We start from the raw sequence: 26,859 nt of genomic DNA on the forward strand, positions 1-26,859 counted from the left end.
ATTCTACTATTCTTGTCACCGCCGCACAGCAGTTCGACAAATCGCAGGAGAATCTACAAGTCAAAAGTTGCGGAGGGTAACCCGCTACAACAGGTTTTTCTTTTCGATAATTCTGTCTAGCTTCGGTCGCTCTAGATCGATTTTCCTAGTAAATTACGGTAATACTTGAAATTAGAAAGGGAAAGTAAATATTTTGTTAATTCCGGATGTAACACAATCAATTTATATTAATCAATTCATGCCAACCATACTGATACACTTTTCGAACTTTTAATCGTCTACAAAAATCTGCAGGAATCTTTCATGAGAGTACGCAACGCATATATACTATCATACATAAGACCTAATCAGGCGGCTATTTTTCAGTCAATCAGATCAAGATCAAAATGCGTTCACTTTAACGATCATAATTGTTTTAAAAAAAGATTTGCATACATTTATTTCCTTTTATTGTATTTGGGCTTTTCTTGCATTTTCATCCAGATTCAGTACTCGACAGCGAGGACTTTATTTAGTAAATGAATTTCCTATTTCCTATTTAAATATTTCCATTTTCTATTTAACTGTAACTATTTCAAATTGTGAAACCAATACGATACTAAATTTCTAGATTTTCTTATCATCCAAATTTCGATTTATTTTTTCTTACAGCATGACAATTTGTTCAGAATATTATATGTATTTATTAATCTGAACATTTTAGGTAGTACGTGATAAGGAGACTCTTAGTTACGATTGCGACGTGATTTCTTTTTCTCTATGCATGCCTTTAGCCATTCAAATTAGAGAAAAGGCATCTTTATTATATTTATTACAAGAACTGAATCACTCAGCATATAATTACGATATAAAAAATATTCCAAGTATTAAAGATGTGTGGAAATGGTTATCGCCATTTTTCATTGAGAGCTTGACCAATAAAATGATTGATGCTTCTCTCAATGAACCTACGCTAATGATTGATATACAAATGACATATTTATTGGAAGAAGAAGAATGTAAAGCGTTGTAAGTAATTATATTTTCTTACTATTATGAAAAATCAAATAATGTATAAAAATATAGTGCAGTGAAAAATTTTTACTTTGAGGCGACGTTCTATTGTCTCAGCTCCACCTAAATTTTTATTTTTTATATTAAAACATGTATTAATTGACATTTATATTACGCGTGAAAAATATTATATTATGTTACGTCTTGCAACGTATTTTTTGCAAAGTTTTCAAATTTAAACATTACCTGTACAATTCTGAAATTTAAACTCCTAAAGAGATCGATTCATGTCATGAAAAAAATACAATGAAGCAAGTACGTGCTATTTTCCACATATTTTCAAAACACAATGATGATACAGTGCAATACCGACAAAATATAAAGCTTATCATACGCATTCGCAGTTGGTTCAGTTCACAAAGTTTTGAATTCAGAGCTCCGTGCACAGGCCAGTTTGACAATTAGGTACTTGTACTTCTATCTTTACTTTATACTTACTTATTCAATTCTTAATTTCATTGTAAAAAATAACTTATATAATCTTTAGTAATTTATTTTAAATCTATTATAAAGTGTTAGTGTTATTGTATTCTTCTAATAACGCCTGACCTGAGCTGTAGACACATTTATTGCTGATTCTGCAAGATACAGTATTAAACAATTATTCACTTCAATTGATTATTTACAAATCATTTCCTTCTGAGACAGAAAAAATATATATTTTCTTTAAATTTACTAAATAATAGTTGTTGCTAACATCTTTATAAAGTGAGCCTTACCTACTAATTTTGCATTGGTACGTCTTGATTGTTATTAATTTAATAGCTAAGACGTAACAATTGGTTCCGGTATCCAATTATTTAAATAAATTATTGAACAAAATTTGATTGAGTATAAACTCAATAATGTTGAAGTATAATATAACACAAATAGAAAGATTAAGCATAAACCGAAAAATCGTAGCTTAAAGTAACAAAAACTATAAGTGTAAATTGGAAAGTTGTAGCTTCATATAACAATTGTTTCTGATACCAACATATTTAAATAATTATTGAATACACGAATATAAAGAAGTGTAAGCCGGGAAGTAGCTTCATATAACAGAAATATAATTATTTGTAACAATAGCAAAATTCAACTTGTGGTAAGAAAATTTAACGTATTTCATACGCATCGAATTTAAATTACTTGTATTATAGTGAGTTATCTACGTAAATCGAAAGCTAAGCAAAAGTACGATATTGACATAACGAGTTCATAACATTAAAAAATGGTAAATAGAATACGAGTTAATTATTATTATTAGTTCTCAAAAAATGTTAATAAAAATTCGAAATTACATATATCTTTCCTTTGCACAAGTAGTATTTATATATGATAATCAAGGACGTACCTTAAAAAATCACTTTTCTTTAGATTTTCTTCCAACTTTGAAAATAAGTTCTATTTTTCGTCCTATAGACAGCGGTAAAAAGATTAATATAGGTAAATAAGCAAAAAGCAAGAAATACAACTTTAGAGTTCAAAGTTTCAACACACATTAGATAGGCTTAATATTTTTTAAGATTGTAGAGACAATTTTCTTTAGAATTTTTTGAAAAACTAGTATGTTGTTCTAGAGATTACAAGGATTAACATGCAGTGATAAAAAATATGGGTATCAGGACTATTTTTGATGCTATGCATACTCGAAATTCGCAACTGACTGAATCTTTCAATCGGCGCGCAGAGGTAAACATTATGACTTGGTAACACCGCAAACCGTTTGTACGTTTCAATCGTAGCGTAAGCGAATGATGTAAATGGTTTTATCCTTTTTTCTTTTATTTGAATTATCAATTTTGTAAATATTTTTTGATGTTTTAAATATTAGTTTAGTTGGTGTTTTTTATATATTGACATGATTAAATAAAAAGTTTGGAAGGACTGATTCAAGTAAAGAATGAATACATGTTTATTTGAATTGTAAAATATGTAATTCGTTACAACAATTATAAATTCATTTTACTTACATATTTCTAAGGTATTTATATCATAAATTTTAAAAATGAAAAGCTGAAAATTGTTTAATAAATTTTTAAAAAACTTTTTATGTTTCTTCAGCTTGTAAAAATTCAACTAGTCTAGTTAAAACTTTTTGGTCTTTGATAGTTTTTACCTTGTCTTTAATTTTGTCAGTAAACTACACCGAATGTTCTCTGTTTTGTCATAGATTTCCTTGTCAGTGATGTTACGTTTAGCTGACTTCTTTAAAAACATAAGAGAGAGAACATTCTTTCGTTTATTTAAAAACTGCAATTTGTAATCAATTTTATTAGCTTCAAGTATCATATTGCAGCCTTCATAATGAGCTTTTTTGGAACTAACAAGCTTTTCTTTGCACTTTAATATATGTATAAGTTTTTCTAAGACCCTGACGCCATAAAGAACATCATGAAAGTTTTTTGATTCTTTTTGGTTTGAAAAATCTTTGGCTAAAACTTCCAATTTGAATTGATCCCGACCTTTTCTTTTAGGAAGTAGATTTTTTAACACTCTTACGGTATCCAAAAATCCTGTAATGATATCAAATCTTGGATTAAATATCAAATATCAAATTCTCGGAGCAAATTATAACTCATAATTTGTCGTAAAAAAAATTCGATCGAATGCCAAAAGCATCTTATGAGCCACTAGAATACATTTTTTTGATTTCGACAATGATTGCAAATATTGTTTGAATGAAAGTAGAGCTTCTTGAAGTGTCATACTTTCCACTGACTTCCCATTGTTACAGAGCATACTATCTGTATTATATAGACCAGTCACTTTAGCAACACCTCTTGAAATTTCTCTTGTTGGATTAACGTACGTATATATCATATTCATATTTTTGACATTTTCTGGCCATCTGTACAATTTCAGAATTGTTATCAAATCCAGTTGTTTCTAAATCGAAGTAAACCATCTTTGGTTTTTCAGTCAACTCCGGTCACCACCACTTTCACCATAGCTCATTTAAATGTAAATCGCCTAAATTCCACTGCTCATTTTACCTTACTCAGAGCACGCTGCCAAGAAAAGAACTATGATATTTTCACTGTCACTGAAACATTCTTAGAAAAGGACCAACCAGATTCTTATCTCATGCTATCAGGTTATAATTTTCATCGACATAATCGCGAGGGCAAGGAAAGCGGTGGGCTGGGCTTCTATATTAAAGACTTTTATGATATTGACCTTATCCGGTCTCACATTTGTTAACATACGCGAATTCATCATAGCCGAGATCAATAAAAGCTTGTTTAAGTTTCTAATTACAGTAGTACTCGTATATCGTCATTCATCTGGAACATCGCCAACCTTTTTCTTTAACACAATGGCTACCTTCCTACCATTTTATAACGAGGTAATTCTTACTGGGGACATTAATACTGACTTATCATCCACTTCTCTGCATGAAGCTGAGAATATTTGTGAGTTGATTGACACAAATGCCTTAAGGGTTGTATCCGTTGAGCCGACGCTTCATATCATTGATAAGAATTCTCCATCTCAAACTACTCTGAACCTCTTTATCATCAAGCATGATATGGATTCTCCACTGTTTAGCAAATCTGATGCTCTGTTTGCAGTCCACCATAACCTCATTGAGCTGACTGAATTATAATATCTAATATCCTTCAAGAAAGTGTTATGTCGCGACTCCGTAGCCGTGACATGTATTTGTTTAATATGAGTAAAATTTATTTTATCACGGTATGATTACACTAGAGAAAAAAAAAAAAAAGAAAAAATATAAAAAAAAAAAAAAAAAAAATAAAAAAGAAAAAAAAAAATAAAAAAAAGAAAAAAAAAAGAGAAAAAAAAAGAAAAGAAAAAAAAGAAAAAAGAATAGAAAAAAAAATGAAAAAAAAAAAAAAGAATAGAAAAGGAAATAAGAAGTAGAGAAAAGATAAAGAGATAAAAAAAAGAATAAAATTAAATAGGAACCCCCATTTTTGACCCCGGATTCGGAAAGAGCGGGAAATTTTACGTCCAAAACGGTATTTTTAAATTTTTTTTCATGGCCTTGAGAAGGTCGATTTAAGGTCAAATGCTTGAAAAACTGCATAAAAGCGTTTTTTTAATTTTTAAGATATCGAAAAATGACCTCTACAAAATTTGTTCAGAACATAGTGGGCCACCCAATGCACCAAAAACCTTTGACCTTTAACCTCATTTTGAAGGTCATTTCAAGGTCGAAGTGTTTTTTGTAATGGAAATCCCTCTTTTTAACCCCGGATACGCACATAGCGCGAAATCCGACGTTTGGATAAGGTATTGTGTTGAGTTTCGCGCTATGTGCGAATCCGGGGTCAAAAAGAGGGATTTCCATTACAAAAAACACTTCGACCTTGAAATGACCTTCAAAATGAGGTTAAAGGTCAAAGGTTTTTGGTGCATTGGGTGGCCCACTATGTTCTGAATAAATTTTGTAGAGGTCATTTTTCGATATCTTAAAAATGAAAAAAACGCTTTTATGCAGTTTTTCAAGCATTTGACCTTAAATCGACCTTCTCAAGGCCATGAAAAAAAATTTAAAAATACCGTTTTGGACGTAAAATTTCCCGCTCTTTCCGAATCCGGGGTCAAAAATGGGGGTTCCTATTTAAAAAGACAAAGTTGACCTTGAAATGACCTTGAACATGACCTCCAAGGTCAAATCCAAGGTCATAGAAACATGGCCCCCTCAAAGTTGAGTAACTTTTGTCTGAAACTTTTTTCGATAAAACTCACTCCAATCTAGATATCTGAGTGGATCACTTAAAATGGGCCACCCTGTATATTGTTGAAGATGTTGATAAATTATTATCTTACTCCTTGTTCCTTCATATTATTTTCTTCTTAAATTGGTTTCTTTATTATTGAGAATATTTCGTATGGAAATTATAGAAATGAATTGGATTTCACTCAATGAGTGGCAGAGTCAACTGGTACAGTAGAATTGTCGCGAGTCGCGAATCAACTGTCTAAAAAATTGAGACGCTGTTTTATATATTGGCTAACTGACTTACATTTAGTTGTCGAGTAATCAAGTTGATGTTTCAATTTCTCAATTGAGTTTTCTGCTGAATTTGATTTATTAATTTTTGCGTTTCGTAAAATAAAAAAAAGTAGGTGAAATACATTTTGTGCTTATTTTGCTACTTTCAATTCGCATGATTGCCGTTGATCTCAAAATGATTTAATTTTACGTCTCAGGACGTAACACCTCCGTGGCTAGATAGTTGCATATCGATGCGATATCAACGTAAAAGAAAGAAATAGTTACGTTTATATCAATTTGAGGTCTTCGTCAATTTTACTTGGTTATAAATTTTATCTTAAAACTAATAGTAATTATATTCTGAAAATGATAATATTTTGTATAACGGTGCAGTAGAGTTCCATTTTAGGGTCTTTATTTATATAAATTTGTGATTATTATTAATGCAAGTCTAATGTGAAGATTGGAGTATCATATTTGTTTGTTTTGGAAATTTCGTTTGGAATTGGTGCTGCAGGTATGATTTTTGGTGGTTCTTTGTGTATGGTTTGGAGATATAAAGGTGGTGATTTTTGTATGGTGGTTTCTGGGTGGTCAATCACTATTTGCTGCAATTCATATTCATTATTTTTCGTTGTGTCTTTGTATTTTTGTTTGGCGAGTGGTTTGTTTAACGCTATCAGTAAGTGTGTGATAGAGCTGAACACTGCTGCTAGCAAATATGTTGAGAATCCATATATTGAATGCAACGTATATCCTCTGATTATCACGTTAAACACGCTTTTGACGCATTGAAATATGATAATACTCATTATAATGGCGGAACTTATAGAGCCGAATTTAGTGAGTTTATTGATGGTTTTGGTCCAGAGGTTTTCTGCTAGATCGGTTAGAGTTTTTTCAGTGAATATCAAGTTTGATATTAGTCCTCCTTGCATACTTTCGTCGCCTTGCATACCTCTTGCAATTACGTTGAGGAGTGCTGTTTTCTCCATAGGAAAGAGTATATGGTCCTGTAACTGTTGCAGATCTTCTTGAGAATAAATGCCACTGGTTGCTAATGACTCTAGTTCGGTCGGTTGCCATGTTATTGTAGTATTTGGTTTCAATGTCAAAACTGCGTTAGTTGCTTTTCTTGGTGTTGGTGTAAGATTTATCCATTGATTTCCAATTTTGTAGTATTGGGGGATGATTGCATTGCAGTTTATTTCTGTTCCTGTTTTCAGTAAGATGTGTGTCTTTGGTGTGAGGTAGTATGTTTCGTTTTTTGATTTTACTGGAAGTTGTACGAAACATCTGTCTGTGTGAAGTAGTTGGACTTCAGTTGGCGTACATTGTATGATATGTACGGCTTCCCCTGCCAGCCGAGCTATGTACCCAGGCTTCTCCATGAGGCTATATGCAAATTCGTCAGGTGCAATGGATGCAATGGATAGGGAATTGTATAGGAATTTTCTGTCCAGTTCACATTTTTGTTTTAAAATATTTAAGTAAAGGTTTTTTGTTTCTAACCTAAAATGTTTCTCTACATACACGAATTTACTATTAAAATACGTGAATAAATCATAATTAAGTATCCCTTGCTTTGTCCGAATGTCATTGTCATATAGTACATTGATGTTAGACTTTTCATATACAAAAAGTTTTGGGTGTTCGGTTTTTGTTAGGATTCTATTACAAAAACTTATATTCCCTCTAGTTAACAATGCAAAAGATATTTCTTCTGTATTTAGGCTAAATATTGTTTCTTGGTTAGGTGAGGTTATTTTAGTGACCGAGCCTCTATATAAAATATCATATTGATTTTTAAAGCAATTTTCGCGTGGTAATAATGGCCAAAAAGTGTGGCCTCCTTCCATATCAATACAGTGTTGGTCTGAAAATTTGCATACCGTACCCGAATTTAATTTGATTTTGTCGTTTTCTAATCTAACTGCTGCGTAACTTTCCCATAGAGTTATTCTTATAAGACCTTGTACAAAAACGTTACTCTATGTTCCGAAATTATCGGCATAGGTTGCTCCTGAGCAAGATTTTCCCTCTACTTTTCCTGCTAAGTCTAATCCTTTGGATGTTGTAGAGTTAATTTTTAGTCCTGTTATAATGTGTACGTTATCGTATTTGAAAATACCCGTTTGGTGTATGTTATTACAATTATCGTGTGATATATCGTAAACGTATTCTTGAAGTGCGTTTTCTGTTGGGCCTAAATGGCTAAACATGCCGCAATGAAAAACTGTACGTTGTATTACTATTTTACATTGGATGATTTTTATCGATTTAAATTCGGTTTTTTGTAGTAATTCTATTGTAGATTGTGTTGAATTTATTTTTGTTTCGTGGAAGTCACATTCTCCAGTGTCCACAAGGGAGTATGTTGTAATGGTTGGGTTGGTTGAAGCGCAGTTAAATCCGATGAGCCCTTTGCTTGTTTGAATGAGAGTGATTAGTATTAATATAACTAGTGAATATTGTTCCATTGTATTTTCTGAAATAAAAAGAATATTAATTTATTTGTTTAACTAAACTTAATTTATTCGCATGAACTGTTTTTGGTTTCCCGTTGTAATTTATTACAACGCTGCCTTTTTCTGTTATTTTTAGTATTTCAAACGGTCCTAAGTATTTATTTTTCTCCAATTTCCCCGGGTTTGGTTCTTTCATGAACCAGACTTTGTCTCCGATTTTGAATTCTATAGGGTTCATAAATCGGTCATAGTATTGTTTTGATTTTTGTTTTGAAATTATTAAGTTTTCTCTAGCCATGTGTGCTAGTTCGTTCATGTTTTTTATTAAATTTTCTAAGTATCCGTTAAATGTTGGTAATTGTTCGGATTTTTTCAGCGGTACGCTAGATGGTAATTTGGCTGGAAAGGCAAAAACAAGTTCATGTGGCGTGAAATTATGACCAGTGTGAATGCTTGTGTTATAATTAAATTGTGCCAATTCTAAAAGTTCATCCCATTCACATTTTTTTGATGTGAATTGTTTAATAAATTCACAGAGAGGATGGTTAGCTCTCTCGACAGAGCCGTTGGATTGTGGTGAGAATGATGTTGTTTCGATTTTTTCGAATTGAAATCGTTTTGCTATTTGTTTTAGCAGTTTACTTTTAAAGTTCTGAGCTTTGTCGGTTAATACTACTTTTGGTGTTCCGAAAATACAAATGAATCTTTTTATAAAGGCTTCGCTTACCGATTCCGCGGTTTGATCTTTTAACGCTGTGAGAGTAATAAATTTTGAAAGTTGGTCTTGAATTGAGCGTATGTATCGATTATTATTTTTTGTAATCTCGAATGGTCCCATTATGTCCATGGCAACTTTATCGAATGGTTTGAAAGGTGCATCTGTTAAAGTCATCGGTTGTCTTGTTGGTTTTCGTTTTAGTTTGTTTCTTTGGCATTCTTGGCACATTGAAATTCTTTTTTGTATGTCTTTCTTTAAATTTTCCCAGCAATATTTTTCTTTAATTTTATTGTAGGTTCGGTTTACTCCTGAATGACCTCCGAGTTTAGAAGTGTGATATATTTTAAATAGTTCGTTTCTTTGATCTAGATCGCTTATGTATTCGATGTGGTTCATGCAAACTATGATTTTAATGTTGCTTTCTTTGAAGATTGTTTTGATTATGTCTTCTATTTCCGACCACCATATGTTTATTATGTTAATATTTTTTGAAATACTTATTGTTGAAATGTTATTTTGTATTAAAAGGTGTTTTAAATTTTCGAACAGTTCGGTTAGATTTTGCTTTTTTGTTTCTGCTGATGTAGCAGTGTTTAGACATAAAATAAATATTTTCTTTTTTCCATAGTTTAATGTATCTATTTCGTTTATAGATAAGTTTTCATTGATTTTTAGGTTCTTTTTTATTAGTATACTGTTAGTGTTTTCATCTAATTCTTTGTGTTTTTCGGATATTATGTGAATTATGTTGTCGTTTCGAAATTGTATTGAATTTTTACTGTAAACGATGTTATCACTATTCGTGTCATTATTTTTGTTTTTGTTAGTGTGTTTATTTTTTTCGTTTTGATTATTATTCGTGTTGCTGAACTTGCGTGTACGTTTTCTTTTGTTCTTTTCTTGAATTCTTTTGTTATTCATAATTTTTATTTTCTCGTTGTTATTTAATTTTTGAGTTGGTATTATTCCATTTTTTGATTTTGCTTTCTGTGCTCGCGTTGTGACACATATTTTAGCTTCTATAGGGTTTCTTGATAAACAGTCAGCTGGGCCGTTTTCTTTACCCGGGCGGTAAATTATGTCGAAATCGTAATCGACTAATTTTAATCGCCATTTTTGTACTCTGCTATTGTTATCGGCTGATTTTAATGATAGTAGGGGTTTGTGATCCGTTACAACAGTAAATTTGTTACCGAATAAGTAAGTTCGGAATGTTTTGATTGCGAAGATTATTCCCAGAGCTTCTCTTTCGTAAGTCATATAATTTTGTTCTGTTTTACTTAGAACTCTTGATGCGTATGCGATGGGTCTATCGTGTCCCAATTCTCCTTGAGATAGTACTGCGCCTAAGCTATGGTTTGATGCATCTGTTCTAACGATGTAGGGTTTATTAAATTTTGGATATTGTAGAATAGGAGCTTCACATAGTAATTTCTTTAATTTGTCTAATGCTTGTTGTTGTTCTATTTTCCAGAAAAATTTTACATTTTTGTGTAAGAGTATAGTTAATGGTTTTGTTATTTCAGCGAAATTCGGAACAAAACGTCTATAGTAATTGCAGAGTCCGAGGAATTCTCTTACGTTTTTTGTAGTTTTTGGTGTTGGGAAAGCTTCGACGGCTTGTATTTTTTTTTGTCTGGTTTGATACCGGATTCGCTTATAATGTGTCCTAAAAATGATACTTCTGTTTTTAACCAGTCACATTTTTGAGGTTCGAGTTTTAGACCAGCTTCTCTTAGATTTTGGGCTACTGTATAAAATCTTTCGTTGACTTCGTTTACTGTTTCTCCGAAAACAATTATATCGTCAATAAAGACAAAACATGTATTGGCAATTAGGTCGCCTAGAACTGTGTTTAGTATTCTTTGAAATGTTCTAGGTGAATTTATTAGGCCAAATGGTAAAACAAGGAATTCAAATCGTCCTAAAGGATGTATACTGAATGCTGTTTTAAAAATATCTTTTGGATGCATTTTTACTTGATGAAAGCCTGATTTTAGGTCAACGACGTGATAATATTTTGCTTTCCCTAGTTGGTCGAACATTTCGGTTATGTTTGGAATTAAATATGGATCGGGAACAGTTTTTTCATTTAATTTTCTGTAGTCGATAACTAATCGCCATCTGGTTTTTCCATCTGCCAAGCTTTTCTTCTTAACTATCCATGTTGGTGCATTAAAAGCACTTTTTGAATTTTGGATTAGTTTTTGAGATATTAGTTTTTTCACTTCTTCTATTGCGATGTCTCGTAATTTATGTGGTAAGGGGAATTGTTTCACATAGACTGGTTTATCGTCAATTAAATTTATTTCGTGTTGTTCTATGTTGCAGGTACCTAATTTATCGCCTTCAACCCAAAATATGTCTTCAATTTTTTCAATCAATTTTTTCATTTTTTTATAATCATTTCCTTGTAGGTCAGTTAAATTTATTTTTTCGAAGACTTTTTCTTTGTGGTTTAATTAATTATTTTCTGATTCTTCTTGTTCTTCTCCTAGGAAGTTTATACTGCCTGCATGAAAAATTTCATTTTCATTGACATTGAAATCTGTATTTTCCGTTAGGTCGATATTGTCTGGAAAATTGTCTAAATCGAAAGAAATATATTGGTATGTTTGAGTTTCTTCTATTATGTTGTTTTCAGGAGGGAATTCTATTTCAGTATTTTCTTTTATGACAGACATAAATAAACAGAACCTCTTTATCATCAAGCATGATATGGATTCTCCACTGTTTAGCAAATCTGATGCTCTGTTTGCAGTCCACCATAACCTCATTGAGCTGACTGAATTATAATATCTAATATCCTTCAAGAAAGTGTTATGTCGCGACTCCGTAGCCGTGACATGTATTTGTTTAATATGAGTAAAATTTATTTTATCACGGTATGATTATGATATAATATGTATAATGGCAGGACTTACCTGGGTTATATATATATTGTTGAAGATGTTGATAAATTATTATCTTACTCCTTGTTCCTTCATATTATTTTCTTCTTAAATTGGTTTCTTTATTATTGAGAATATTTCGTATGGAAATTATAGAAATGAACTTGATACACTTTATTTAATAATATTTAATAACACTTTATTTAATAATTGGATTTCACTCAATGAGTGGCAGAGTCAACTGGTACAGTAGAATTGTCGCGAGTCGCGAATCAACTGGCTAAAAAATTGAGACGCTGTTTTATATATTGGCTAACTGACTTACATTTAGTTGTCGAGTAATCAAGTTGATGTTTCAATTTCTCAATTGAGTTTTCTGCTGAATTTGATTTATTAATTTTTGCGTTTCGTAAAATAAAAAAAAGTAGGTGAAATACATTTTGTGCTTATTTTGCTACTTTCAATTCGCATGATTGCCGTTGATCTCAAAATGATTTAATTTTACGTCTCAGGACGTAACAAAAGACCTTCCAGACTTGTCAAATCGACAAAATATTTTCACTAGTGTTTGAAACGTGACTGATAATTTTAAACTGCTGGACCAGAGTATAGTAACGCACAGATCATCGAGGAATCTACCAGCTTTCACAAACGTAGAAGAAATCGTTTGCAATATATAGGGCTGAGCTGTTAAATTCATTCTGTGTCACTAAATTCAACTCAAACATAATTGGCGAATTTACAACTTGTATCGATCTACTATACCTTCTTGAGCTTGATGCCTTTTCTCATAAGGCTAGATCTATATCTAAAAGCGCTAATTGGTCGCGCGTCATACGCCGGCCCAAACCTATATAGTGCGTGCATAGGCGCGCACTCTAGCATGCTCGTTAACTCTCTCTCTCTCTCTCTCTCTCTCTCTCTCTCTCTCTCTCTCATAGTCGCTGCGCTCTTGCTTCTTTGGGCGCTCTCAATCTTGCTCGGCAATATTCGGCAGCTGGAAAACATAAAGGCCAGTGGTTAGGCGCAATAAATATATGCGCCTAACGCTGACCACGTCGCCATGCCGAGCGATAAGAGGGAGAGAGAGAAGGAGGGCAGACGAGGAGCAAGCGTACTGCTTGCTCTCGTCACACCCCCTCCCAAGGCCAAAGATCACTGCGGCCTGACTCTCTTCCCCCCTTTCCTCTCTCTACCGGGAACTTGCAGCCAGCGCTAAACGCTAAACTAAATAATAACCTTAATTAATTTCTTAATCATAACTTATTCTATAACTTAAATATATTCTGATAACACCCAGATAGAACCAAGGGCAAACTCTTCATCTCCAAAATCTAAACTTAAAACCCTTACAACAAAATAAACAAACTTCTCTCACCGAAGAATCGACCAACCCCGCACGCCATCATAGCAATTCCAACTCTAAAATAATAAATAAATCAACAAACCAAAGAAACACTTTACCATTACTGCTGTCGCTCCAACGAAAGAAAAACGACAACACACATACGTTATTACACCTGTATTAGTTGGAAGATTACGCGTTTACTTTCCGTGGCGGTATGTAACGCTTAATCTCCGAAACATGTACTCTAGTGGTACGATGTTTGCTATTCTTGGCCAATTCATAAATCTCGGGCGAGATTACCAGAACGATTTTAAGCGGACCGTCATATTTCGGATCAAGTTTCGCGTTCTTGCCCGCCGCTGCATTCGAAAGCGTATGCACTTTGCACCAAACCAAATCGCCTACTTGGAAAAGAGCTCGTCGCCTACCTTTATCGCAGTACTTCTTTTGCTTTTCCTGTGCTTCGTCAATATGTTTGGCTACTAAGTCGCGCAACGCATTCAAACGTAATAGCCTATCTTCCCATGCCTTTGTATCCAACTTAACTATCGGCCCTTTAACTTCAGTTTCACGCCTTAAACTCTTTACCGGATGCGGATCCCTACCATAATTCAAAAATGCCGGCGATACTTTTGTAGACGCCTGGGTCGTAGTATTTATAGCATGACGAAATTCATGGAAATGCTTATCCCAGCTTCTGTGGTCGGCATCTACAAACATCGCAATCATTGTCTTCAAAATCCTGTTAACGCGTTCAACCGGATTACTCTGCTGGTGATAAGCGGGGCAAGGCAAGTGCTCAATGCCGTATTCCCGCAGTCTTTCCTGAAATACCTTGCCTTTATACGTCTTCGCGTTATCACTAACAATATATTCTGGCGTCTCCCATCGAAACAGAATTAACTCTTCTAGCGCAGCAGCGAGAGCAGGACCGTCTGCCGACCGTAGCGGTTTCAATTCGACCTATTTCGTAAATAAGTCCTGAAATACTACCATATATTTATATCGGTTATTGCTACGGGGCAGCTCTACCACATCAGTCGCTACTACTGCCCACGGCCTTTCCACAACGCGTTTTCCCATGAAACCTAAAGGCGCTTGCTGCACTACCTTATACCGTTGACATTGAGCGCACTCATCTACAAACGTCTTCACGTCATACCAAATTCCCGGCCAGTAATACTCACGAGCTACTCGATCGTAAGTTTTCACCCGGCCTAGGTGTCCGGAAAACGCTTCACAATGCGCGTCCCTCAATACCCTTTCTCTAAACTCGAGCGGCACTACCATGCGCCAACATTCCTCGCGATTAGTCACTGGGTCAAGCAAGTGATCGCGCATGAAACGATACAGGACGTTATTTTCTACTCTCCAATTTTCGAATTTTTTTAGTCTCTGGAGAACGTCTTTAACACGTTGCAAATACCAAACATCCTGTACTCCATCAAATGCGCAAATCTCTAGCCCGTCCTCAAACTCTCGCGAAAGTGCGTCCGGCACATGATGCAGCGCTCCCTTTCGATGCACGATTTCATAATCTAACTGCTGAAATTCGAGTACCCACCTCTCTAAACGCCCTGTCAATTCTCGTTTGTTCAATATCCTCGTGAGCGCGCTATAATCCGTGACGATGACAAAATGCGAACCTTCAATATAAGGTCTAAACTTTTTTACCGCAAAAAGTACTGCCAAAAATTCGATTTCGCTTACCGAGTAATTTCGCTCATGCACGTTTAGCATCCGACTGGCGTAACAGATTGGATGTTCGCCATCGTCGAATACCTGAACCAAACACGCGCCTAACGCGAAGGAAGAGCCGTCGCAGTGCAGATAGAAAGGGCGCGCAAGTACTGGCGCCTCTGTTAATGCGCGCTTCAACCTTTCAAATGCAATCTGCTGTTCGTCTTTCCATTCACACGGTTGATCCTTACGAATGAGTTTAGTCAACGGGAGTTTTACCTCACTCTCGTGTTCGATAAAACGCGCGTACCATCCTACCATCGCTAGGAAACGGCGCAATTGAGCTACATTACTAGGCGCAGGATAATTTACTATCGGCTTTACCTTATCACCATCCGGACGCAAGCCCTCACAGTCTAATCTGTACCCTAAGTAGGTTACCTCAGTGCAAAATAAATCAGACTTTTCTAAATTGATTTCTAGCCCTACACTTACCAATCGCTTCAAAACCTTTTCTAACCATAACATATGGCTCTCAAAATCTGCACTAACCACCAACAGATCATCAAGATACCAGAAAACATGCGGCTCATACTCTGGACCGAAAAGTGCATCCATAAGGCGCGTAAAAGTAGCCGGCGCGTTAACCAATCCAAACGGCATTCGCTCGAATTCCCATAATTCTGAACCTGGAACCGCAAACGCTGTATATTGTTTGCTATTTTCAGATAACGGAATTTGCCAAAACGCCGCTCGCAAATCTATTTTCGACGGGTAAACCGCTCCGCGCAACCTATCTAAAATAGCGTCAATGCTAGGCATCGGATACGCGTCTACTTTCGTCACTTTATTTACAGATCTAAAATCGAGGCAAAACCTATAATCACCGTCTTGTTTACGCACGATCACCGGCGCGTTACACCATTGACTATTCGACGGCCTAATTATTCTCGCTTTCCATAGCCGCATGGTTTCTTTCTGCGTAAATGCTAATATTGGAGGCGACATTCGGCGCATCGGCGTCTTTATCGGGCGCGCATCGCCTACGTCGATAATGTGCTCGATAGCCCTGGTGACCGCTGGTGATTCGCCAGGTTCCAGGACAATCCGGCGAACAAGCGCCATGATTGTCTCTTTCTGAGCCTTCTCGTATTTACTCAAACCCGCGTATTCGGCGTAAACGTCTACTTCTCTACTGTCCTGCTCTGCTAACTGAAACCAATCGCCTTGGTCACCTGCCCACCAAGCGCGATTACCGTAGTTGATATTAATATCCCATTTATTTCAAAAATCTGCACCTAAAATCAAGTCGTGCCTAAGTGTAGATACTACCGTCGCAATCAACCAATCAGTCCTGCCACCAATTTCCATACTTAGCTTTAAGTCCCCCCACGTTCGCGGTTTCTCACCTGAAATACCCTGTACGAATATCGTAGGCGGCCTTAACCGGTCCTTAAACCGTAAGGTAAGATTCGGCCCTACCACTGATACCTGTGCACCTGAATCTAGCAGCGCTGTATAGACTTGCCCGCCTATGTCGACCTTAATAAAGAACCAATTCTCTACTACCGCGACTGTTGCTGCATCCGATTCATTTACTGTTTGGCTAGAAAGCCCTGAGTTACACTCAGACCCTTTCCTCGCCGAAACGGACGATGCGTCGGTACCAACGACCGTACGTCCATTAAACAAAACCAAATCATCAGCAAGTTCACCTGGACCGCCCGTAGCCGCGACCTTTGTCGAAGCTCGCTCCGACGGGAGCGCAGCGCTTGAGCTCGCTTTCTCGAAAAACAATTCTAACCCTGGTTCCTCATTATTTCTTAAGGCAACGGCCTTTTCCGAAGCTTGCCCAACCGTGGGTGAAATACTCGAACCTGTCTCTCTCGCGATCATGCGCAGCGACGGCAACTCACTTTGCCTCGCTAGGCACTTCTCGAGCAAACAACCCACCAAAGAATTTCTACCATGATCGATCGCATCTCGCGCATTTGTGTCAGGTAAAACTTTCTGTATTTTAGCATTTTGACTATTGCAGAAACCTTCTGCACCTTCCTGTACCGAGTCGCGGGAATTTACCTGTTCGGGACCATTGCTGGTCTTACTGGGGAAATCTACGGCTACGCTACTCTGCGCCCAGTTCCTGTCTAAAGTCAAACTCGGCAGCTCACTCGCAAACGCAACTTTTCCTACTCTATTTCGCAAACCTCTCGAATCTACAATCTCATTTCTATCCTCTGCTAAACTCTTACCTTCTACTCTAAATGCACACTTGATTTTCACATCCTCATTTTCACGCTTATCGAATATGCTATCCGAGAAAAGATGCGAAGAACTGGCAATTTTTGCCTTGTTTTCGCCTTCCTTTCTCGCCTCAACCACGGTACCCTTGCCTCTTGCGCAAAGCACTCTCTCTACCTGAAGGGCCCGCTCGATCCATCTCAGGCAGGAGTCGTCGAGCGGTCGACGGCTCCCGCCAAGATGTTTCCCTGCCTGGCCTGATTACAAGTAGGGCAATCTCTAAAAACGAAACCAACCGTACCACAAACCTGATACGTGGGCGCGCGCTCAGTAGATCGAGTCGGGCAACTATTGGCATAATGTCCCTGTTGCCGACATTTGTAACAGACAACCAGTGGATTGACTCGAGCCACCGGGCATTGCGCTCTTCTGTGTCCTATCGCGTTGCAATTAAAACATGACCCTGTGAATGGTCTATTGGAAATATTCCTAAACGCGCCACTATTCTGATCGCATTGTTGTGGAATCAAGCTAGGAGCTGCATTTTCAGTCGAGGCTAACGAAGCCTGCGCGCTCAATTGAGCCGGCGCGGCTTTTCTTGTAGGTTGGCTTGCCGCCGGCGGCTGCTGCCTATCGGCCGCGACCGCGGCAACTTCGCCTTCCTGTTTTGCGCCCTTTTTACCTAGCTTTTTCTTTTGCTGCGATTTAATTTTCGACGGCTCTATTGCTAAAACCACTTCAACCGCGTCGCTAAGACCTTCAATCATCTCAACCGATTTCTGCTTACTCTGAGACTTCTTACTCTCAGTGTACGCGGATTCCGGTATCAAGGTCACGTCGGCCGTTGGCGGCCGCTGCCACCTTTTCCAGCCTGCCATGCGATCTTCTAACGCCATTCCTGCCTCTTTAAAATCGTTTAAATCTCTAAACGTTTTCGTCTCGAGGTATCGTTTATATTTCGGGTATAAATCTTCCACTAGAATAGCTAGTTGACGTTTAACTGAAACCGGTGGATTGAAACGACGTAAGATAGTCTGGCACGCTGCGACGTAATCTACAATTTTCTCGTGTTCACCCTGTGTTCTCTGCCTAAGTTCACCATAGAGCTGTTCTAGGTTTAATCGGCGGCAGAATTCCCTTGAAAAACTCTTTTTGAAGTATTTCAGCGTCTTCCATGTACCGCGATTAACTTCGTACCACGAACGCGCTTTGTCACGGAACGCGGTGCCTATTGATATCAACATTTCTTTATCTGAGATGCTATAATAGCGCTGGCAATCGCTCAAACCCGTTAAAAAACTTAACGCGTTCATGCCGTCTTTACTCGAAAAACGAAGAGACCAGGCATTAAGGGCACTTACTCCGTCGGCAGGTATACCGTTGATATACTTAACTCTCGGAGGTCTCCTTGTTTTGCCTGTTTTCCTTGCTCTAACTGTTTTATCCTTTTTCATCGACCTAGTTAATCTCGTATCATCACTATCCGTATCCGAAAAATTCGAGCATGTATCGCTCGTACTAACGCTCTCTATCTTTTTTACTTGCTTTAGCCTAGGTCGCCTTACACTAATTACACTTTCTCTTTCTATTACCGAGCCTTTATTCGACAGAGCTGGTATTCGCGCTTCATCTTTAATAGCAGTTTGTACTTCGCGTTCCCAATTTTCCACCCACGAATTTATCCTTGGCGCTTGGTACCTTGTGCTCACTGATTTGCTTAAATCAGTGCTGATAAGCGCACTACCTGCTCTATTAATTGATGCGCTCGCATGTGCCGATTGCTCAGTTCCAGCCGCGGGCACGTTTAGCGCCGCACGGTAGCCGGATGGCCTGGCCTGAGACGGCAATGAAGCCTGCTGCTCGGCCTGCGCCGACCTACTGTGCATCGCTTCTCTTTCGACCCTAAAAACTGTATTCGCACCATCTGTGATGCCCTGTCTAACCTCGCGCCTATAAATCCAACGCGGAACAGCAGTTAAAGCTCCCCAGATATGGCTTAGCGCCCCAGTGCTACATTCGCCCCGATCTCTGGCTTCTTGCTCGCGAGCGCGTCCGGTCGCGCTAACCGACGGCAGGCAAGTCGCCGGTGGCAACGCGTTTTCGTTAACCGGCGCGGCTGCGCTCTCGTCCGGCGACCGAACCCGCTCGCGAGTAGCGGCAACACCAGCAGTTACCTGCGTCGCCTGCTTTCTCGCGCGCGTTAATTCAGTCGCCAAGGGCGTCACAGCCGTCGCGAGACAAGATCTGCGCTCTGCGCTCTGTCCGCCGCTGCTTCTTGCTGCTCGTCGCATAGCAAGTCCGGGATTTGGCCCGACGCGAAATCATTACAATGCAACGGTGGCCGTAAATCTGGTCGTTCTTTCAACAATATAAATCGAAAATACCGGTCCCGTAACTCTTCTAAATCGCCGCGCAAAGTCAATCCGCGATAGCGCATCAACTCTAACAGAACGGCCGGCTCTGTTGAGTCAATTTTAAGTTTCAATCTTTTCGCGTGCGCATCGCGTAATATTCTGCGTAAGACGATTCTGTCTCTACACGCTAATACATTTTACGTCTGGAAAAAAAAAAATTTAATTTTTTTAAGAGACTGAAATGCGAGCTCCAAGAACGAACGTGTCTCAACCACGATCTATGTAATTCGACGCTACTGCCAAATAATAAGACCGATTTTTTCTAGGCTCTGAGCCGGCGAGGAATCGCCTTGCATAAGCCAAAGAAAGAAACCGTAAATATATACATGTGTCCACTTACTAGAAAATATCACAAAACAAAACAACAAGGCAAAGTTTTACTTTCTAAGAAATAGGAAACTTAAAATGTGTCGAACTCTAGCGCTCGAACGGCTCAATGACGCACGCGCGGCTACCCGACTCCCCGATAAGAAAAGGTCGCCGGTAGGCCCAAAACAAAACAATCCGAGAGAACAACGACGAAATTCCTTCTAAAAAAAAAGAAAGTTCATAGCACGCGCGTTTTGCCCTTAGCTAACAAATTATTTTTCCTTTCTTAAAAAAAACTATTACCGCTCGGCCATTTCTCTCTGTTAGTACCCGATTATTAATCTCCCCACAAGGGATGCCATGCAACAAGGGCAGCGCCTTATTCGGCACTGACGTCACCAATTTATTAAGGGGAGAGTAAGAGAGGCACTTTCGCTCTTTAACAATCGGGGAACGAGAGGATAGGTCGAATGAATAAATGATTTTCTTTAATTAGAACATACAACTTAAATCTATTCAGACAAACAAATACAAAATCGGTTATAATAAAAGTTTACCTCACGCGCACACTTACAGAATAACTTAAACTAACGCGGGAGGATGAATTGCCCGGCGACTAAATCGCCTTGACCAATCGCCTCCTTACAAGTAAAAGAATACGTCGAAACCTCACTACCGCATTACGATGAGCGTAGCCGGCAAGTGATTGCCTGGCTACCTATCGTTCCTACGCGGCCGCGCATCACCATGAGAGAGAGAAATACTGGGAGAGAGAGATAACCTGACCTTTGTCCTTGGCGATGAGCCGGCCTGGGAGTTGACCTGGCCGCTGGCTGGACGTCTTCCTCGGCGTAGCCCGTGGTGAACCCACTGGAAGTCGCCGTGCACGGTGGCGAGGGCGACACTGAATGCCCTGCTGCAGGTGTTGTCGCCATACGTAGCCTCGTCTCGCCCTGGTCTGGTCACTGCTGCACGTGTACTTCTTTTCTCTCTTTGCGCTGCTTCTTTTCTTCGCTACTTCCAACTTCTCTCCTTAACTTTCTTCCGGGAACTGGCTCACGCGACTTGACGCATGGTCAGCGTTCGTACTCTCGCCGGGCTCTCCCACCAAGCCCACTCATTAGGCTGCGTGCGACAAAAGCGCTAATTGGTCGCGCGTCACACGCCGGCCCAAACCTGCATAGTGCGTGCATAGGCGCGCACTCTAGCATGCTCGTTAACTCTCTCTCTCTCTCTCTCTCTCTCTCTGTCTCTCTCTGTCTCTCTCTACCTCATAGTCGCTGCGCTCTTGCTTCTTCGGGTGCTCTCAATCTTGCTCGGCAATCTTCGGCGGCTGGAAAACATAAAGGCCAGTGGTTAGGCGCAATAAATATATGCACCCAACGCTGACCACGTCGCCATGCCGAGCGATAAGGGGGAGAGAGAGAAGGAGGGCAGATGAGGAGCAAGCGTACTGCTTGCTCTCGTCACAAAGATTAAAAAAATAAAAGAGAGATTTGTCAGAAGAAGAGACTGGAGCGATTACAGAACTGATATACTAAGAAATACAGCATTTGTTTGATGTCTGCCGAGCCTTATGATTCTTTTAAGTGAGTGAAATGAGCGATAAGCAAGGGAGCATATATATTGGAGTTGTTAAACAGGATTCTTTTCAAACTTCTTTTACAGGAGTCAAGAAACAACTTCCAATCAGCAGGATTATATGTCAGCCCACAATTTTTCATTAAAGCATGAACATTATTATAATAAATGCAGTCCTCACCTTGTAATAGAGATGCGCGTGTTTGCGCTTTTACCACTAATTTTTTATAGGAGGATAAGACAGGTACTTTCGTTCTCAATAATAGAATGAGAAAAAAGAGAATAGGATAGGAAACAAAAGGCTAAATGTTAGACGTATTTCTCATATGCGCCCATCGCTGGCCACAGTGCCCTGTCGAGAAAAGAGTGGAGAGAGAGAGAGAGACACACAAAGCAAATATGCTGCTTGCTTTCGTGACAACCTTGGAAAAAGAACGAAGTTATATGACTTTCCTCGATATCTGTACCAAGAAAATGCAGTTTTAAGGTGTAGAGTTTCACCTAAGTGGCTACAACTTACACATTTTCTTTAATAGTTCATACTCGATATTAATTGATGTAATGTTAAGTGAGAATTTGAGTTTTTGCGCTTCAGTACATTTACTTTTGTATAAAGAATAATGACATAAAAAAAAAGAATATTTTTATCGATAGTATCTTATGATATTCGAAATTGTCTATAGTTAATAGAATAAGTTTAGCTAATAGGTACCCACGTTAAAATAAACGTGGGATACTGTTAACAAAGGTAGACGTATGTCCCAGAGACAATGTTAACACTCGTAGGTAAAAAAGCCTACGTAGTACCGTAACATTGATTCAGGGTCACTCTCTACCTTATTTAATTGATTTGACGAGAGCAATCTCTAGTTTAGGCAAACAGAGTATATTCTTGTAACGTCTTACAACAATCCGCACAAGACTCGGCCTAACGTCAGGCGAGGCACCTGGACATATGCCGAGAATTCTGCTGCAGATACTCTAGACTATCAAATAATTAAGTAAATTTTGTAAGGAAACACCCAAAGGATCTATCTCGTAGAGAAATATATTTCCCCATGAGTTGTCCTTGGGATACTGTTAGGAAAGGATGGTCGCTAGGCGAAGTTGTGGCAAATGATTAACTTTAGATCAGAGCACGCTCTAATCGTTTATTAAATCACTAGTCACTGTCCACGTTGCGCGCAAGGAGAGGAAAGAATCTCATTGCGGTGAACGCAGGCGTATTTATACATGGGCAATTATTATAGGATTCGCGGCTACGCCCCACCATATTTTACACAAACTTTTCACAATTCGCAAGAGGACTTTCTAGTATTTCGGATATTACCTTGCTTATGTTTAGTTCTCGCATATAGTTTAATAATTTACTATTTATCTTTATCATTTTAATATTTCTTACGGTTAATAAGACAATTAATTGTTAATTTTATTCAAATTAATTTATCCTTTGAAATTTCATTGTTCTTACGCTACATTTTAGATATAATTTTTAATTATTTTTCTTTTTCACTTAAATTAATAGCATGGCTAAAATTTATAGACTATTTTGCTAGTTCGAGATACATTTTATTGATAAAACATTAGAGGCGTTGATAATTTTATTTAAACGATTATCAACTACTCAAATTCTCACTTCGTACTCTAAGCTATGTTTACGCTCTTTCGTCGCTTCATATCATATGCAAAACAAATTTAAAAGACGAAAATCAAAACACGCTGTAGCTTAAATCCTCTAAAGACCTATAGTTGTTTACATATATGCAAATTGGCTACTATTTACGTATGACGTCACGCGTCCTCTTCGTCTACTGTTTTTGATTTTCGTGAACCTGCTCCGATACTTGCTTTGACCGTTATAAGGGGCAAGAAGATTTCTCTTTTTAACCGTGAAACCAGTAGTTCAGATTTGTCTTGGGGCAAGCTTAATTCTCCGTCTAAGTCATTTAGAGCAGCTTGATCAAAAAGAATCGGAAGAGAATTAGAATTTTGAGAATCATAAGAATCATTATCTGTAGATTGTCGACTCTTTTCTCATCACCCATATTGGTACCAGCATTTTTCTTTCAACTTGGAGGGTTAGGAGAAATATCATCAGGTCCCACCATCACAGGTTTCGTAATCTTGATACATTTGGGTGAACTATTGTATGAGAATTTTTAGACTTGAAGTCAGTAGTTTTAATTGAACAAAAATAGCAGTCATCGTGACTAGGAGGATCTCGCCATAACATTGGTGTTTTCAACGACGTCGATGTATCTGTATCTGTAGCATTATTCTAGAATCTGAAAGTTTCTCGATGAAAAAAAAGATCTCAAATCTTAAATATGCATTTTAAAGAATAAGAATAGTCCTTTTAGATGGTTTTCCTCGCTTTCAGAAAAAAAATTTTCCACGATGTTACGGAATGTGAAATATACCAAAAAACCCCCTGTTTTACCCGTTCAGGTTAGTAAATCTAAAAACTTGACTTAATAGATAAATTTTGACTCAGGATTCGAATTCTACGTAAAAAATTACTTCGGAAATGATCCTCAGTTGAACAACAATTATAACCCCTTATTTTGCAGATCTATGTAATGCTTATGAAAGAATTTTTACTCTACAATCCCCATAGAAAATAAAAAAATTGTAAGAATGAAATAATTAAATAAAAGGAAGGTAACGAAATATTCATTCCACAAGACATGATAAATTAGATAAAATTTTTGAATCTAATCACTATTAACCTCGGAGAAATGTATTCGAGAACAAATTTCTTGTTTGTAAAAAATTAAGAGAAAGAAAAGAGTAAAAATTTTCTTGGTGTAATGATTACACCTATTTTTTTTTAGTCCAACCTTAGATAATAATAATCAGTTGTCTTCTTTCTAGAATCTCAAATATTACATAATTAGTCGAAAGATATTTTCATTTAAATAATATCTGTATGTTTGTAGACTGTTCAGGTGTGCTGAATTTTAAGCACGATAAGTGCATCGAAATAATTCATTCAAATTTAAACAGTATTATTACTTACTTCTGATCACAAATGCTAGGTAGTAAAATACGATTGGTTTTATTTGCGTTACTAAAAAACTATTCAATTTTTTAGCCTTAATATATGTTTTTATATTTGTTTGTGACTGCCCATTGTATACTTATTTCACGAGGACGGTTTATTAATAGAATCGAAACATCGTACTATCAATAGATAGTAAATTCAAAGTTTTAAAAAGTAAGATATTCATTACTTTAACCTAGATAAATGTAATATTCCATTGTATTATTTTATCTATACACTTTAATTTATATATAATACTTTGTTCAGATCCTTTTTGCCAATGAATGTGATCAGTATTTTGATTGATATTTCAGATTTGACGATTACACACGAATTGTTAGAGATATTAATCTCAAATCCAAAACAAGCTCTGTTTCTAAAAAAGTACTGGATTCATTATTAAATACAATTGAAGATGACATATTCAAGCGAATCTATTCCATTCCACCAGAAAAACCAGTCAAATTTATAAATATTGCAAATATTACATACAAACAAAGTAGTATTTTTATTGGAGGTAAGTATATAAATAAACATCATAATTCGACAGTTGTGAAGTAAACTCATTATGAAGTAAGATTATTTTATTTTTTTATGATACGAGGTCTGTTCAAAATGTATCGTGAATTTTGTTTGTTTTCAAAAATTATTTATTTATTCATGGATATCTATTTTATCTCTTTCAAAATAATTTCCCTCGAATATAATGCACTTGTACCAACGTTTTTCCCAATCCTCGAAGTACTTAAAAAAATCATTTTTTGTGATCATGTTCAGTTCCTCCTTCGATGCCATTTTTATCTCCTCAATTGTGGCGTAGCATCGTCCTTTCATGGATCTCTTCAGTTTTGGGAACAAGAAAAGTTACAGTGGGCCAGGTCTGGGGAATACGGTGGCTGCGGCACCATTACTGTGTTGTTTTTGGTCTAATATTCGAGCACAAGTAACGATGTGTGGGCAGAGGCGTTTTCATGGTACAAAAGTCAGGTTTTGTTCTTCCACAAATCCGGACGTTTCTGGAGAATTGCTTCGCGCAAATTGCGCATAACTTGCAGGTAATATTTCTTATTGACCGTAATATCCTGTCGCAAGAACTCATTATACACTACGCCCCTGTAATCGAAGAAAACAGCGAGCAAAACCTTCACGTTCGACCGAACTTGACGCGCTTTTTTCGGTCTTGGCTCATACGGCAGCTTCCATTAGGATGATTGAGCATTGGTTTGTACATCATAACCATAAACCCATGATTCATGACCAGTTATGATCCTCTGGAGCACAGTTGGGTTATCACGGACCGAGTCAAACATTTTCTGAGCAATGTTAACGCGATGTTGTTTTTGGTCGAAATTGAGCAGTTTTGGCACGAATTTCGCGACGATCCGACTTATGCCCAAATCATTGGTTAAAATCGGATTGCATGAGCCAATCGATATGTTTAGATCCACAGGAACTTCTTTAACAGTGATTCGACGATTGGCCAATACTATTTTCTTCACTTTATCAATATTTTCGTCTGTTGTTGACGTGCTCGGGCTTCCGGCACGTTGTTCGTCGTTCACATCTTCTTGGCCTTCTAAGAACATTTTGTACCGCCGATAAACGTTGCTTTAATGCACGGTAGCTTAACCATATACCACAGTTAACATTCGGAATGCGTCCGCGCATTTTATTTTCTTTTTCACACAAAATTTGACACAGATTCTTTGATCCATTTTTTAGAATAGACAAAAATCGAAGACAAATCAAAACACATCCAAGCAAAAGAGCTTTCAAAAATTAACTAAACAATTAAAATGGCCGACCTTATCAGCGTAAGTAAGGGACATGAGTACCAACAAAACGATACAAAAAAAATCAAAAATCATATTTACGTAGCTCGCGGAAATTCAAAATTCGCGATACTTTTTGAACAGACCTCTTATATCTTCTTTGATATCTCTCTTAGTAAAGTTACAAATTAAATATTTGTTAGAAATATATATTTGTAACAAAGAAAAATTTATTTAATCTTGAAAATGAAAACATTTTGTAAATATAAATCAAAATGAGATTGAAATATGCATATATGATTAGTAGCCGCGGTAGATATGTAACTAACGCCCGCTATCAATCGTTGTATTTGAGGGCTCTATTGAAGTATTTTTTATTTTAATATTTTATAT

At 37.2% G+C, this 26,859-nt stretch overlaps 1 protein-coding gene across 1 annotated transcript in view; it reads left to right on the forward strand.

Annotated features, from left to right (window-relative positions):
- The first annotated feature begins 707 nt into the window (after positions 1-707).
- The window catches only part of LOC131673778 (tRNA pseudouridine synthase Pus10), a 97,549-nt gene continuing 71,397 nt past the window's right edge, over positions 708-26,859 (forward strand). The window contains exons 1-2 of the mRNA XM_058952053.1: positions 708-1,008; positions 25,009-25,211. Of these exons, the coding sequence (XP_058808036.1) occupies positions 764-1,008; positions 25,009-25,211 (448 nt within the window). The 5' untranslated portion in view covers positions 708-763. The remainder of the gene's footprint in view (positions 1,009-25,008; positions 25,212-26,859) is intronic.

The sequence above is a fragment of the Phymastichus coffea genome, unplaced genomic scaffold, assembly GCF_024137745.1.
Source record: "Phymastichus coffea isolate CEN01 unplaced genomic scaffold, Cenicafe_Pcof_1.1 PCOF00195, whole genome shotgun sequence".
Classification (NCBI taxonomy): domain Eukaryota; kingdom Metazoa; phylum Arthropoda; class Insecta; order Hymenoptera; family Eulophidae; genus Phymastichus; species Phymastichus coffea.